Source organism: Lepus europaeus, chromosome 11, assembly GCF_033115175.1.
Source record: "Lepus europaeus isolate LE1 chromosome 11, mLepTim1.pri, whole genome shotgun sequence".
Classification (NCBI taxonomy): domain Eukaryota; kingdom Metazoa; phylum Chordata; class Mammalia; order Lagomorpha; family Leporidae; genus Lepus; species Lepus europaeus.
Window position 1 is genome coordinate 54,842,676 of NC_084837.1, and position 13,375 is coordinate 54,856,050.

At 45.7% G+C, this 13,375-nt stretch overlaps 1 protein-coding gene across 4 annotated transcripts in view; it reads left to right on the forward strand.

The window, feature by feature from the left end:
• The first annotated feature begins 367 nt into the window (after positions 1–367).
• Positions 368–13,375, forward strand: part of SLC12A6 (solute carrier family 12 member 6) — a 122,462-nt gene continuing 109,454 nt past the window's right edge. For 2 of the 4 annotated variants that reach the window (XM_062205560.1, XM_062205561.1), the window contains exons 1-2: positions 368–674; positions 1,120–1,377. In XM_062205560.1, the coding sequence (XP_062061544.1) occupies positions 521–674; positions 1,120–1,377 (412 nt within the window). In that variant the 5' untranslated portion in view covers positions 368–520. Of the gene's footprint in view, positions 1,378–13,375 lie in introns of all 4 variants that reach the window. The other 2 variants (XM_062205562.1, XM_062205563.1) reach the window with 2 other exon arrangements.

The window sequence follows — 13,375 nt, forward strand, 5'->3', positions numbered from 1 at the left end:
GGCTGCGGTGGCGCGGGCAGAGCCCGCCGGGCCCGGGGCGGGGGGCGGCGAGATCACGTAACGGCCGCCCCGGCGTCTCCGCTCCCCGGCATCCCGAGCGCGCCGCGGCTCTGGAACAGTTACCGCTCGTAAACAACAGCTGCGCGCGCACCGCATCAGCTGGCGCCGGCATCCCGCACCTGCGACCTCCGCCCCTCCTGCCCAGTCAGGGCCGGCGTGCGTGGCGGGCTCCTTCTCTGCCGGGACCGACGGAAGACCTGCGGCGGGCCGGGGGCGGGGAGACGGCGTCTTCCGCACCTGTCACTCGCGGGAGGACCCGGCGAGCCGGCCGCGGGCGCCGGTGGACTCGCAGCGACCCGCCACGACCCTGAGCTGCAGTCGGAGGGGTCTTGACCCGCTAGCCGCCTCCTGCCGGAAGAGCGGGCGCGCCGCCCCCGCAGCCTCCGGAGGCAGGAATCGGCCGTGCCCGGCAGCCGCCTGCTTCTCCATCCAGTGGTGTGGGTTATTTTTCCCGTTATGCATGTGCACCTCTCCCTCCAGACCCGAGTGGATTGTCGACCTCGGGTGGCTCTGCACACTCCTCCTCCCAGCCAGCCCTGGGGGGTGTTCACCTGATACACAACAGGTGGCCGGGTGCACACCTTTTCGCAATCTGGTCCGCGCCGTATCGACTGGTAAGGGCGGGCCTGCGCGCACTCTGCTCGGCTAGACCCGTGGGACGCTCCGCAGATCACGGACTGCTACCTCGGAGGGAGCCCGGGGGGCGGAGGGCGAGGACGCTGCAGCGCTGCCAGGCCATGGCCCTGCGCCCTCAGCCCCGGGCCGGGGGCGGTAGCTAGGTCGTTCTTTCTCCTAGGATCCAAGCTGCTATCGTTTCGGTTTTTCCTCAGAAAAAGGGGGGAAAAATGCCTCAGCTGTTGGGGGTCCACTTTTCAGGACAGTCAGCTTGAATTCCGAGTAGGATTCTTGTGTGGGGCTTTGGTGTGAACCGAGGTGACAGAAGGTTGACTTTGTTTTAAAGTTTTCTATTTCTGCAGTCAAAAGTAGCATAGGAGCAAAGTTTTTGTGAGGTTTTTCCCTTTTTCTTTGTTCTTGAAAAAAGAAAAATGCATCCTCCAGAAACCACCACCAAGATGGCTTCAGTTCGGTTCATGGTGACACCAACCAAGATCGATGACATTCCAGGGTTGTCAGATACCAGCCCAGATCTCAGCTCTCGATCTAGCTCCAGAGTAAGATTTAGCTCCCGGGAAAGCGTGCCTGAAACCAGCCGGAGCGAGCCCATGAGCGAGATGTCGGGAGCCACCACTTCCCTGGCAACGGTCGCCCTGGATCCAGCCAGCGACAGGACCTCTAACCCCCAGGATGGCACCGAGGGTGAGTAGGAGTCCGGGTGGAGGAGACTCATCGCTGAATTATTTATCCAGGTGGTCATCTGGGAGGCTGTTTTCCCATTTTACAGGAATCGAGGCCCCCGCTCCTTGAGGTGCTTAGAAGCCTGTAGAATACCGGGTGGCTGCAGTATGAATTTGGTTTACTGGAAGGTGTGTGGCAAGAAGGACAGCAAGTGTGTATTTTGACTTCCTCATTTTTGTCTTAAAACTGAAATGAGTCTCTTGGTGAAGAGTGAATCTCAAAGAGTTTTGTAGTTTTCCCCCACAGAGAATCCCAAACTGTAGAACTGAACGGATTGGTCAAATGCTCCCTACATGACTTCGGAGTTTTCACAGTCTGCTTTTGAGGGCAGTTAAAATGAGTAGGATTTTCTTAATCGTATTTTAAGTGACTTTCCCTCAGAGACTTTAGATGTGCATCACAAAATTGAAAATGGGTACTTTGCCAGAGACAGTGGTTCTGGTTAGCTCAGGTCCGATCGATGGACGTGCTGTTCTGCCGGATGGAGGGATTCTAAAGAGCCTTCCAGGGTGTGAACGCCGACGCCTGCTTTCTTCACGGGGAGCTTTAGGTGCAGTGTCTTCAGGACTGTGTTGTCTCAAGTCGCGAAGTCACACACAGCCACCCTGGCTCACGTGGACCCCTGCAGACCTTTAGGGTATGAAAGCAGAGTCAGCTAGCTTGGAAGTTTTCATGTGATTTAGTGGGAAAAGTGATGCAAGAGAGAGAGGAGATGAAACTGGAGTCTGGGCCGGCGCCACGGCTCACTAGGCTAATCCTCCGCCTTGCGCCGCCGGCACACCGGGTTCTAGTCCCAGTCGGGGCACCGATCCTGTCCCGGTTGCACCTCTTCCAGGCCAGCTCTCTGCTGTGGCCAGGGAGTGCAGTGGAGGATGGCCCAAGTGCTTGGGTCCTGCACCCCACGGGAGACCAGGATAAGCACCTGGCTCCTGCCATCGGATCAGCGTGGTGTGCCGGCTGCGCCTACCGTGGCGGCCATTGGAGGGTGAACCAATGGCAAAAAGGAAGACCTTTCTCTCTGTCTCTCTCTCACTGTCCACTCCGCCTGTCCAAAAAAAAAAAAAAAAAAAAAGAAACTGGAGTCTGAAACATTTCAGACTCTGAGGTTAAAGTTTGAGATCTGCTGCACTGCTTTGCGGGTGTCGTGTTGTGCTATCTTACGACTAATGTAGTCTTTCCAATCATAGAAATGTCCCGTTAAGAATCTGAAAGACTCTTAAAATGGTATTGTACCCAAGTTTTGACCTCAGCTGCTTTCTTGTGAAAGTGAAGCTGACTTAACATTTTCCGGTGTCAGGAAATAGTATTCTCCGAACCTAAAGGGTTCAGGAAACCAGAATGATTTTAGTTCCTTTATTCTGTTTGTGTTTTTAATGTCTGGAGACAAGGTAGATCTGGTAAGTGTATAGTTCTAGAATTCACTCACCCTAATCATTTCTTCTCTTATGGAGACAGTATGGGGTCATTTCTGGACTTAACTATTTTCAGCTTCTTGATGAGCCATACACTATGTTATGTGCATTATGTTAAAATTACAGTACAGAGTAAAAAATAATTTAGTATTACCTCTTCCCCCAAATTAATTCTAAATTCTACTTTTAGTTTTTATTCACCACACTGTATTTAGATTGTAAAACTACCAGGTAAACCCAATACTAGTGTTAATTTTTTCTTGTTCTATTTGTCATCGGGTGATTTGTAGTTGAGTGTTACTAGAGTTGTGACTTGTTATAGAATTGCATTTTTACTCCTTTAAAAAGTGGACTTATGTCAGTAATGTGTTAGACCTGAAAAACAGGATTCATGTCTATCTAGATTGCTGTTATCTTCAAGCATTCTTTACAGTCTGCAGTCGTGTAGTTTTTTTTTGGGGGGGAGTTAAAGATTTACTTATTTATTTGAAAGGTGGAGTTACAGAGTGAGAGAAGGAGAGAGAGATCTTCCACCCACTCGTTCCTTTCCCAAATGGACACAACAGCTAGGGTTGTGCCAGGCCGAAACCAGGAGCTTCTTTCGGGTCTCCCACATGGTTTCAGGGGCCCAAGGACTTGGCTCATCTTCTGCAACTTCTCCAGGCACATTAGCAGGGAGCTGGATCAGAAGTGTAAGGGCTGGGACTCAAACTAGTATCTATATGGGACACCGGCACTGCAGGCCGTGGCTCAACCCACCGTGCCACAGCACTGGCCCCATTGGTATACTTTTATACTATAAGCGTAAAACTTGGGGACATGTCTGAGTGAAATCTATGTTGTTTACATGGGTATAAAGTTAACGTTGCTTCTATAACTCTTCTTACTTAATGTTTATTTCTTGAAATTTATTTTTTTTATTTGAAAAACAATAAGAAGTCTTCCATCCCAGTGGCAGCCACGGTCAGGGCTGGGCCAGGCCAAAGCCTGAAGTCTCTCTCCCACATGGGTGGCAGGGGCCTAAGTACTTGAACCATCTTCTGCCTCTCAGGGTACACATTAGCAGGAAGCTGGAGCAGATGGGACGTAAGCTAGGACCCAGATCTGCACTCTGATACGGAATTCTGGTATTAAAAGCAGCCTCTTAAGCCACTGCTTTGGGCCCCTTACTTAATGTCTAAATGCTGTCTAATAACCAGATGAAAGGGAATTTAGCAATGTAGCCACTGGATAGCATTTCTGTCTTGGAAAACTACCTTTCTGCTTTCCCAGTGAGCTACTCTTTCTCTTTTTATTTTATAAAAAAATTCTTAAAATGGGGCCTGGCATTGTGGCGTAGTGAGTAAAACCATCCCTGCAATGCTGGCATCCCGTATGGATACCGATCTGTCCCAGCTGCTCCACTTCAGATCCAGCTCCCTGCTAATGGCCTGGGAAAAGCAGCAGAAAGTGGTCCAAGGATTAGGACCCCTGCCATCCATGTGGGAGACACAGATGAAGCCCCTGGCACAGCACGGGCCTTTGTGGTCATCTGGGGAGTGAACCGGCAGATGGAAGACCTCTCTCTCTCTCTCTCTCTCACTATCTCAATCTCTCTCTCCCCCTCCCTCCCTCTCTGTAACTCTATGAAATAAATAAATCTTTTTTAAAAATTCATAGGATAATTATCATCCTGTGGTAAATTTTCCTAACCATTAGAGATAACTGGTTACAAATATACTTATTTTACCTTTGGCTTCATAGTATGTAAATACTGTTGTTAAATTTACATATAGATCTTCCAAGAATGCTGCTGTTGAGAAAATCAGGGATCTAACCCACATTTTGTCCCTGGGTGCATTTAGTGAGGGAAAACAACTAACTACTTTTCTGCAGTGACTGTCCGTAAGCTCCTGATATATTTCAGAATTGGGCTTGCTTTTTTTTTTTTTTTTGGACAGGCAGAGTGGACAGTGAGAGAGAGAGAGACAGAGAGAAAGGTCTTCCTTTTTGCTGTTGGTTCACCCTCCAATGGCCGCCGCACTGCACTGATCCGGCAGGAGCCAGGTGCTTATCCTGGTCTCCCGTGGGGTGCAGGGCCCAAGCACTTGGGCCATCCTCCACTGCACTCCCTGGCCACAGCAGAGAGCTGGCCTGGAAGAGGGGCAGCCGGGACAGAATCTGGCCTCCCGACCGGGACTAGAACGCGGTGTGCCAGCGCCGCTAGGTGGAGGATTAGCCTGTTGAGCCATGGCGACGGCAGGGCTTGCTTTTTTAGCACTTACAATCTTGTGAATTTTTTTGCCTTTCTACATACTTTTGTGATTCTAATATTAATAATGATTCCCCTTTCCTCTCAAGTCCTACGCCTCCCACATTTTTTTCCCTAGAGAAACTTCCTATCTAAAGTTTTTTTTCTTGTTACATGCCTTTTACTCATCATACCACACAAACACGAGGTGACACTTTTTTTTTTAATTTTTATTCATTATTCATCTGAAAGGCAGAATGATGGAGAGAAAGGGAGAAACAAACTTTCCGTCTGCTGGTTTACTCCCCAGGTGCCTGCAACAGCCATGATAGGCCAGTCCAAAGCCAAGAGCCAGACACTCCAGCTAGGTCTCCCACATGGGTGGCGGGGCCCAAGTCCTTATGTCATCTGCTGCTGCCTTCCCAGGCACATTAGCAGGGAGCTGGATTGGAAGGAAGTAGAGCAGCCAGGTCTGGAACAGGCACTCTGATATCGGATATGGGCATCCTAAACTGTAGCAACATTACCCCAACACACGAGTTTTAGGTACTTACTGCTTTCTATACTTTAATTTTCCTACTTTTGATTTTCTGAGTAGATAATTTTATTTTTGCTCCCAAAGTATTTATAGTTTTTTCTTCATTTTGGTAAAATTCCAGGAAAATTTTTAGGACTATCCAATTGGTACATTCAAGAATCTTAGAACTGCATGATCTTGTGCTTTTTTTATTTTTTAAAGATTTATTTATTTATTTGAAAGGGAGAGGCAAAGGCAGAGAGAGAGAGGTCTTCCATCCGCTGGTTCACTGCTCAAATGGCTGCAATGACCAGCACCGGACAGATCTGAAGCTAGAAGCCAGGAGCTTCTTCTGGGTCTCCCACATGGGTGCAGGGGCCCAAGGACTTGGCCATTTTCTACTGCTTTCCTAGGCCATAGCAGAGAGCGGGATTGGAAGTGGAGGAGCCGGGACTTGAACCAGCGCCCATATGGGATGCCAGCAGTTCAGGCAGTAGCTTTACCCACTATGCCACAGCACCAGCCCCTGCCTTGTGCCTTAAAAATACATAACAAACAGTTGAGAGTATATGGTTTTGGAAATTAAATTATGAAAAAGAGTGGAGAATGAGGAAAGCATGTATAATATTTATATTTGAGTGTCACTTTTTTTTTTTTTTAATTATTTACTTGAAAAGCAAAGTGACTGAAAGAGGGATAGATCCTTCATCTGCTGGTTTACTTCCTAAATGACTACAACAGCCAGATCTGGGCCAGCCCAAAGCCAGAAGCCAGGTGCTCCATCCTGGTCTCCCAAATTGGTAGCAGGGGCCTTGTTAAGTTGGCCATCCTCTCTGCCTTCCTAGGCACTTTAACAGGGAGCTGGTTTAGAAGTGGAGTTGCTGGGAATTGAACTGATGCTGGATGTAGGATGCCAGCATTACAAGCAGTAGCTTAACTCTCTGGATCACAGTGCTGGTCCCTAGAGTGTATCACTTAAAAAAATTTTTTTTGTTTTTTTTGAAAGAAAGACTGAGTGAGAGCTCTCCTCCGTTGGTTCACTCCCACAAATGTATGCAACAGCATAGGCTGACACAATGTGAATCTCGCAGCTAGAAACTCAATCCAGGTCTCCCATGTGGGTGGAAGGAACCCAGTCACTTGACTCAGGGCTGCTGTGCCCTAGGGTATGCACTAGGACGAAGCTGGAGACAGGAGTACTGGTTGTTGAACCCTGGTATTCTAGCGTGGGATGCTAGCATCTTGACTTCAACACTGACCCCAAGTGTATCACTTCTATAATTGTTTTAGAAGACACAGCATGTTAGAACTGATGATTTAGGATCTAATTCTGGTTGTCTCATTTTAACAAGGAAAATAAGACTTATAAAGATAATTACAGATCAAATCGTAAGTGGCAAATTGAAGGCCAAAGTGCAGGCCTCCTGACTTCTGTGCAGTGCTCTTTGTTGTATCATTTTTCTTCTACCATGATTGACCTCTTTTACGTTTACTTAATAATTTCTTTAATTCAAATTATTGTTAAGAATAAGAATACCAGGGGCAGGCAGTGTGGCACAGTGTGTGATGCCTACATCCTATGTGAACACCAGTTCAAGTACCAGCTTCTCCACTTCTAATCCAGCTTCTTGCTAATGCACCTGGGAAGGCAGCAGAAGATAGCACAAGTACTTGAGCCTCTACCAAACATGTAGGAGACCTGGGTGGAATTCTAGGCTCCTGGCTTCAGCCTGGCCCAGCCCTGGCCTTTCTAGCCATTTGGGGGAGTGAACTAGTGGATGGAAAATCTTTCTCTGTTTCTCCCTTTCTCTCTGTAACTCTCCCTTCCAATAAATAAATAAATCTGTAAGTAATAATTAAATCAAAAAAGAGCAGGGGACATATTTTTATATACTATGCAGGCCCTACTACAGTTTAACCTTTTGTAATTCCATAAATACTATGCAAGACTATGATATATGAATAGAAGAGGCACTCTGGTATGTACTGTGGGAAATAAGCAGGCAGGTAGTTTCTATCTTGAGAAATCTTTTTTTTTTTTTTTGACAGGCAGAGTGGATAGTGAGAGAGAGAGACAGAGAGAAAGGTCTTCCTTTTTGCCGTTGGTTCACCCTCCAATGGCTGCTGCGGCCGGCGCATCATGCTGATCTGAAGCCAGGAGCCAGGTGCTTCTCCTGGTCTCCCATGTGGGTGCAGGGCCCAAGGACTTGGGCCATCCTCCACTGCACTCCCGGGCCACAGCAGAGAGCTGGCCTGGAAGAGGGGCAACTGGGATAGAATCCAGCACCCCAACCGGGACTAGAACCCGGTGTGCCAGCGCTGCAATGTGGAGGATTAGCCTGTTAAGCCACGGCGCCGGCCTGAGAAATCTTATAGTATAGTGGTGAAAATGATTAGCATACTTTCTTCCTTCCTTACCAGTATTTGTTATGGGTCAGGCCTTGTGCTGAGTGTTAAGGATACAAGACAGAGAAAAGTAATCTGTTACCTGTTACCTCTTCTGAAGAAAGTTATGATCTAATAAAGAAAGCAATATATATATATATTTATAATGCTGTATGACAAGTGCAGCAATAGAAATACGCAAAGAAAATGATGAACTTAAAATGGTGAGGTTAAGTGAGGTTTCCAAAGACGTAACCAGGTTAAAGACTGTGGTTAGACTGTTGACTGGTGAACAGTGTCAGAGGTGGGGCATTTCCTGTGTTAGTGTGATCTAGAGCAGAGTCGAAGTAAAAGCCAGTTGCATCAAGTTGTTCTAAGTATACCAGTTCTGAGTCCGTTTGTTACCAGATTTTTGTTTAGAGGTCTTAGAGTTCCAGAGATAATTTAAATGAGTCCTTTCTTTAGGGACTCTCTGAAATCTTTTCTGATTGAACCCCACACTTAGATGGAATAGCCCAGGTCTTTGTGCCCCTATATGCCTTGTCCAAACTTTTAGTATAGTAACCTCTTATATTTCACTGTTTTTATTTATATATAATCTTTGTCAACCAGACTGTAAGGATCCTGAGGACAAGGGCGCAGGAATTATTTGTACCTAGTGCAGTGTGGTAACTTGTATGTAATAAATACTGTGTTGATGATCTAGACTGAAAAAATAAATTACACAGAAATGTTAAAATACCATTATAAAGGCAAATCAAATGTATATGTTAGAGCAGTGGTGCCTCATCTGGCTGCATGTTGGAATGGTCTAGAGAACTTTTTATTATTTAAAAAAAATTTTTTTCCCCAAAAGTCATAGGGACAGAGTGCTCCCATCTGCTGGTTCAATTCCCAAATGTCTGCAATGGCCAGAGCTGGTCCAGGGTGAGAGCTGGGAGTAGGGAAGACAATTCCAGTCCCTGAGGAGGATGGTAGGAACCCCATTACTTGAGCCATCACTGATACCTCCCCAAAGAGCTGGGAATCAAATCTAGACACACTGATGTCGGACAGCGCCTCTTACTGGCTTCTTCACTGCTAGGCTGTTTGCCACCCCCACCCCAAACACACACACTTAAAAAAAAATACTTTGAAAGAAACTTCTAGTTTTTCTGTCCAAAACCAAAATAAGTGAATTACATTGTATAGGCAATCACACGTGATTTTTCCCCTTCCCTTAAGTATAACTTGTAAATTATATGAATTTTTGAGTATTATCCATGTTTTACTTTGGTTTACCACTAGTGAGGTATAACATTATATAAAGAAGTAATATGGATTTAAAAAAAAAAAAAGTACACTGATTTTGTACCTTATCAGCTTGTTTGATAGCTTGCTTTGATAATTTTTTTTAAAGATTTATTTATTTATTTGAAAGAGTTACGGGGGGGGTGTGGGGGGGTCTTCCATCCGCTGGTTCATGCCCCAGATGGCTGCAATGGCCAGAGCTGCACTGATCTGGAGTCAGGAGCCTCCTCATGTGGGTGCAGGGGCCTAAGTACTTGGGCCATCTTCTACTGCTTTCCCAGGTCATAGCAGAGAGCTGGATTGGAAGAGGAGCAGCTGAGACTAGAACAGGATGCCGGTGCTCAGGCCAGGGCTTTAACCCACTGCGCCATGGCGCCGGCCCCAATAATTTAAAAAAAAAAACAAAAAAGACTTTATAGTATCACTTGTCTAAAACATGTTGGTTATATGCCACAGCTGCCCTATCCCTATATACTCCTGTCCCTATTTCATAACCTGTGACTGAACTTTTTAATACACTGCTTTATACTATGAGAAGCAGTCAACCAAATCCAGAAGGTATGAAACTTTATGAATAACTAGATTCTGCAACAAACAAACGGCTTGGGGTGGAAGACGAGTGATGGGACAAGCGGGAAATCTATTACAGATAAAAAGAGGCAAGTCAACCAGATGCAATGTGTGGATCTGTTTTAGGTCACAGTGGAACAAAACAACTGTAAAAAGTCACTTTGGAGATCACTGGAGAAATTTCAACATGTACCTAGTATTAACATTAAATATAAAGATTTATTTATTTATTTGAAAGAGTTGGGGGGAGAGAGAGAGATAGGGTTAGAGATAGCTTCCACCTGCTGGTTCACTCCCCAGGTACTTAGGCCATCTTGTGCTGCTCTCCCAGGCCATTAGCGGGGAGCTGGATTAGATATGGAGCAGCTAGAACTCGAATCCATGCCCATATGGGATGCTGGCATCACAAGTGGTAGCTTTACTCACTGTGACACGGCACCAACCCCAATATTAAAAAAAATATTAAGGATATTTCTTAGATATTTTATGACATTGTGGTATGTAAATACAAATGTAAAGCTCTTACCTGTGGAAGTGCATATTGGAAATATTTACAGGTGAAATGACATGTAATCCAGCACCTCCTCTGCCCCCCCCCCCCCCCGAAAAAGTTGGGGAGAGATGGACACATCAAGATTGACAGATGTTTTTAATTTGTTTAAGTGAAGTAAGACATACATGTGGCAAAGTAGATTAAGCCGCTGCCTGTGCTGCCAGCTGGAGGACATGCTGGTTCTCATCCTGGAGAGGAGGAATTTCCACAAGAGCTACAGAAGTGAGCAGAAACAAGAGACTTTATTGAAAGCAAGGAGCCTTCTGATGCAGTAGTTGGGAGGGGTACTCCACAGGAAGAGCCGCCTCCTGCCCTGAGCCCAGAGCTTGCGGGTACAGGCTTTTATGAAGGTGCCGAAAAGGGTGGATAACTCTTAAAACTTTGTCCAGTCAGTGGGGCAGAAAGGATCATGTGAATACGCACTTTGATTGCCTATGTAAGAATGAGTTAGTAGCCACTCCGGGAGACACTCAGGGAGATGGGGTAGGAATTGTTGTCCAATCAGCAAGCAGTGGATCTCATGCCTCCGGCAGGGATCAGGGAGCATCAGTGGGCTACCTCTAGCAAACACCCAGGTTTTATGATGAAGCTATGGGTAGCTAGAGGCCTTCCCCAAGAAGGAGCAACCATTGTCTTTTTTCTCTTTTGAAGGGACTTTGTTCTCCTTTTTCTGTTTTTGTTTTTTTTTTTGTTTGTTTGTTTTTTTAAGATTTATTTATTTATTTGAAAGAGTTATGCAGAGAGAGAGGCCTTCCATTCGATGGTTCACTCCCCAACTGGGCTGCACTGAACTGAAGCCAGGAGCCAGGAGCTTCTTCCAGGTCTCCCACCCGGGTGCAGGGACCCAAGGACTTGGGCCATCTTCTGCGGCTTTCCCAGGCCACAGCAGAGAGCTGGATCAGAAGTGGAGCAGCCAGGTCTTGAACTAGTGCCCAAATAGGATGCCAGCGCTTCAGGCCAGGATGTTAATCCACTGTGCCACAGCACCAGCCCCTCCTTTTTCCATTCTAACAGGGATCTTACCTAACTTCCTATTGACCCATCTAACTCCTTACTGTATAATCATTGGTTTGAGTCCTTGCTCCTCCACTTTCAGTTCAGCTTCTGTTAATGTGTGTAGGAAAGCAGCAGAAGATGGTCGGAGTATTTGGGCCCCTGCTACCTACATGCGAGACCCAGCTCCTGGCTGATGAGGTCATTTGGGGAGTGAACCAGCATATGGAAGATCTTTCTGCATCTTCCCCTCTTTCTCTTTAACTCTTCCTTTCAAATAAATAATTTTTTTAAAGGTTTTATTTATTTGAGAGATAGAGTTATAGACAGAGGGAAACATTTTCTGTCCACTGGTTCACTTCCCAAATGGCCACAATGGCTGCAGCTGGGCCGATCCGAAGCCAGGAACTTCTTCCAGGTCTCGCATGCAGGTACAAGGGCCCAAGGACTTGGGCCATCTTCTGCTGCTTTCTGAGGCCATAGCAGAGAGGATCAGAAGAGGAGCACCTGGCACTAGAACCTGCACCCATATGAGATCGGGTGCCACAGATGGAGGTCCACAATGTGGGCCCCAGAAATCTTTTTTAAAGGTACATGAATATTTCATGTTATCATTTTCTCAGCTTTTGTTATGTTTGAAAATATCTACAGTAAAAATGTAAACAAATGAATTGCTCTGAAGAAAGCTGCTTTAGTAGAATACTGTAAATATTTGATTAAACATCAGTGACTGGTAAAGTGTGTCAACTTCTTTTATCTTTGGTGATGTCTTTTCTGTCCTCAGTTTTTCCATCGTGAGCCCTCATTCTTTTCCTATCAGTAACACCCTTCTTGATTTCAGATTCTCATAAACTTTGCTATTATCTTTCATGGAGAGGAAGGGTAGAGAAAGAAGTACTCCTAAACTCTTGGAGGGTTAGGAACCTTATAAAACTCATGCTTGCCCATTTTTAAATGGGCTGTTAGGATAAGGGGGCTGTTTTAATACTGATAGATAACTTGTGATGACTAATGAGGACAAAATTACACCATAAGCTTTTTTTTTTTTTTTAAAGATTTTATTTAATCATTTGAGAGGTAGAGTTACAGTGAGAGGGAGAGACAGAGAGAGAGGTCTTCCTTCCACACCATAAGCTTTTGTTTCATGGCTGCTGCTTTTGCTCCTTGTGCAGAATACATACTTTTGGGCTACCAACAACTTTGAGCAAGTTCTGAAAGGACAGTCCCTTATGCCCTGGATATCATGGCTTTAAGGTCATCTTTACTGAGAAGGGCAAGCTGCATTTCAGTCCCTTTCCCCTTCCCCTTGCCCTGTTGCCTATTAACACCTTTGTGCACAAGCTGCAGGGCTACACCTGGTGGGTTTGTTGACTCAGACTAATGCAAATTATATGTGTTTGAAGTTTTTGGTGATGTGTGTTCTTGGCAGTAGGTATGAAAGTTTATTTTGTAAATTATTATTTTGTGAATGTTAGAACAATACTATTTTAATGAAGCTTTTAGATTTTACAGCTGAATGGAAAAACAAGATATTATCTGTTAAAACCCTGATATTAGTGCTTTGATATATTTTGTGGAATCTCTGTGATTTCATTTGAAGGTATGAGCAGAAAACTGAACAATCTATAACACACATACAACACCTTGCTATAACTTCAAAGATTCAGTAGTGAAAATACTATATCCATATTGTTAGGTTTTAAGATGTGCATTTGTCATATTTTAACATTTCCAACATTTAGTTGCATTTTATTTTTGAAGGATTTTTAAGCTACTGTTAAATCATTTGTGAGCCGGCACCGTGGCTTAACAGGCTGATCTTCTGCCTTGCGGCACCGGCACACCAGGTTCTAGTCCCGGTTGGGGCGCCGGATTCTATCCCGGTTGCCCCTCTTCCAGGCCAGCTCTGTGCTATGGCCCAGGAAGGCAGTGGAAGATGGCCCAACTCCTTGGGCCCTGCACCCGCATGGGAGACCAGGAGAAGCACCTGGCTCCTGGCTTTGGATCAG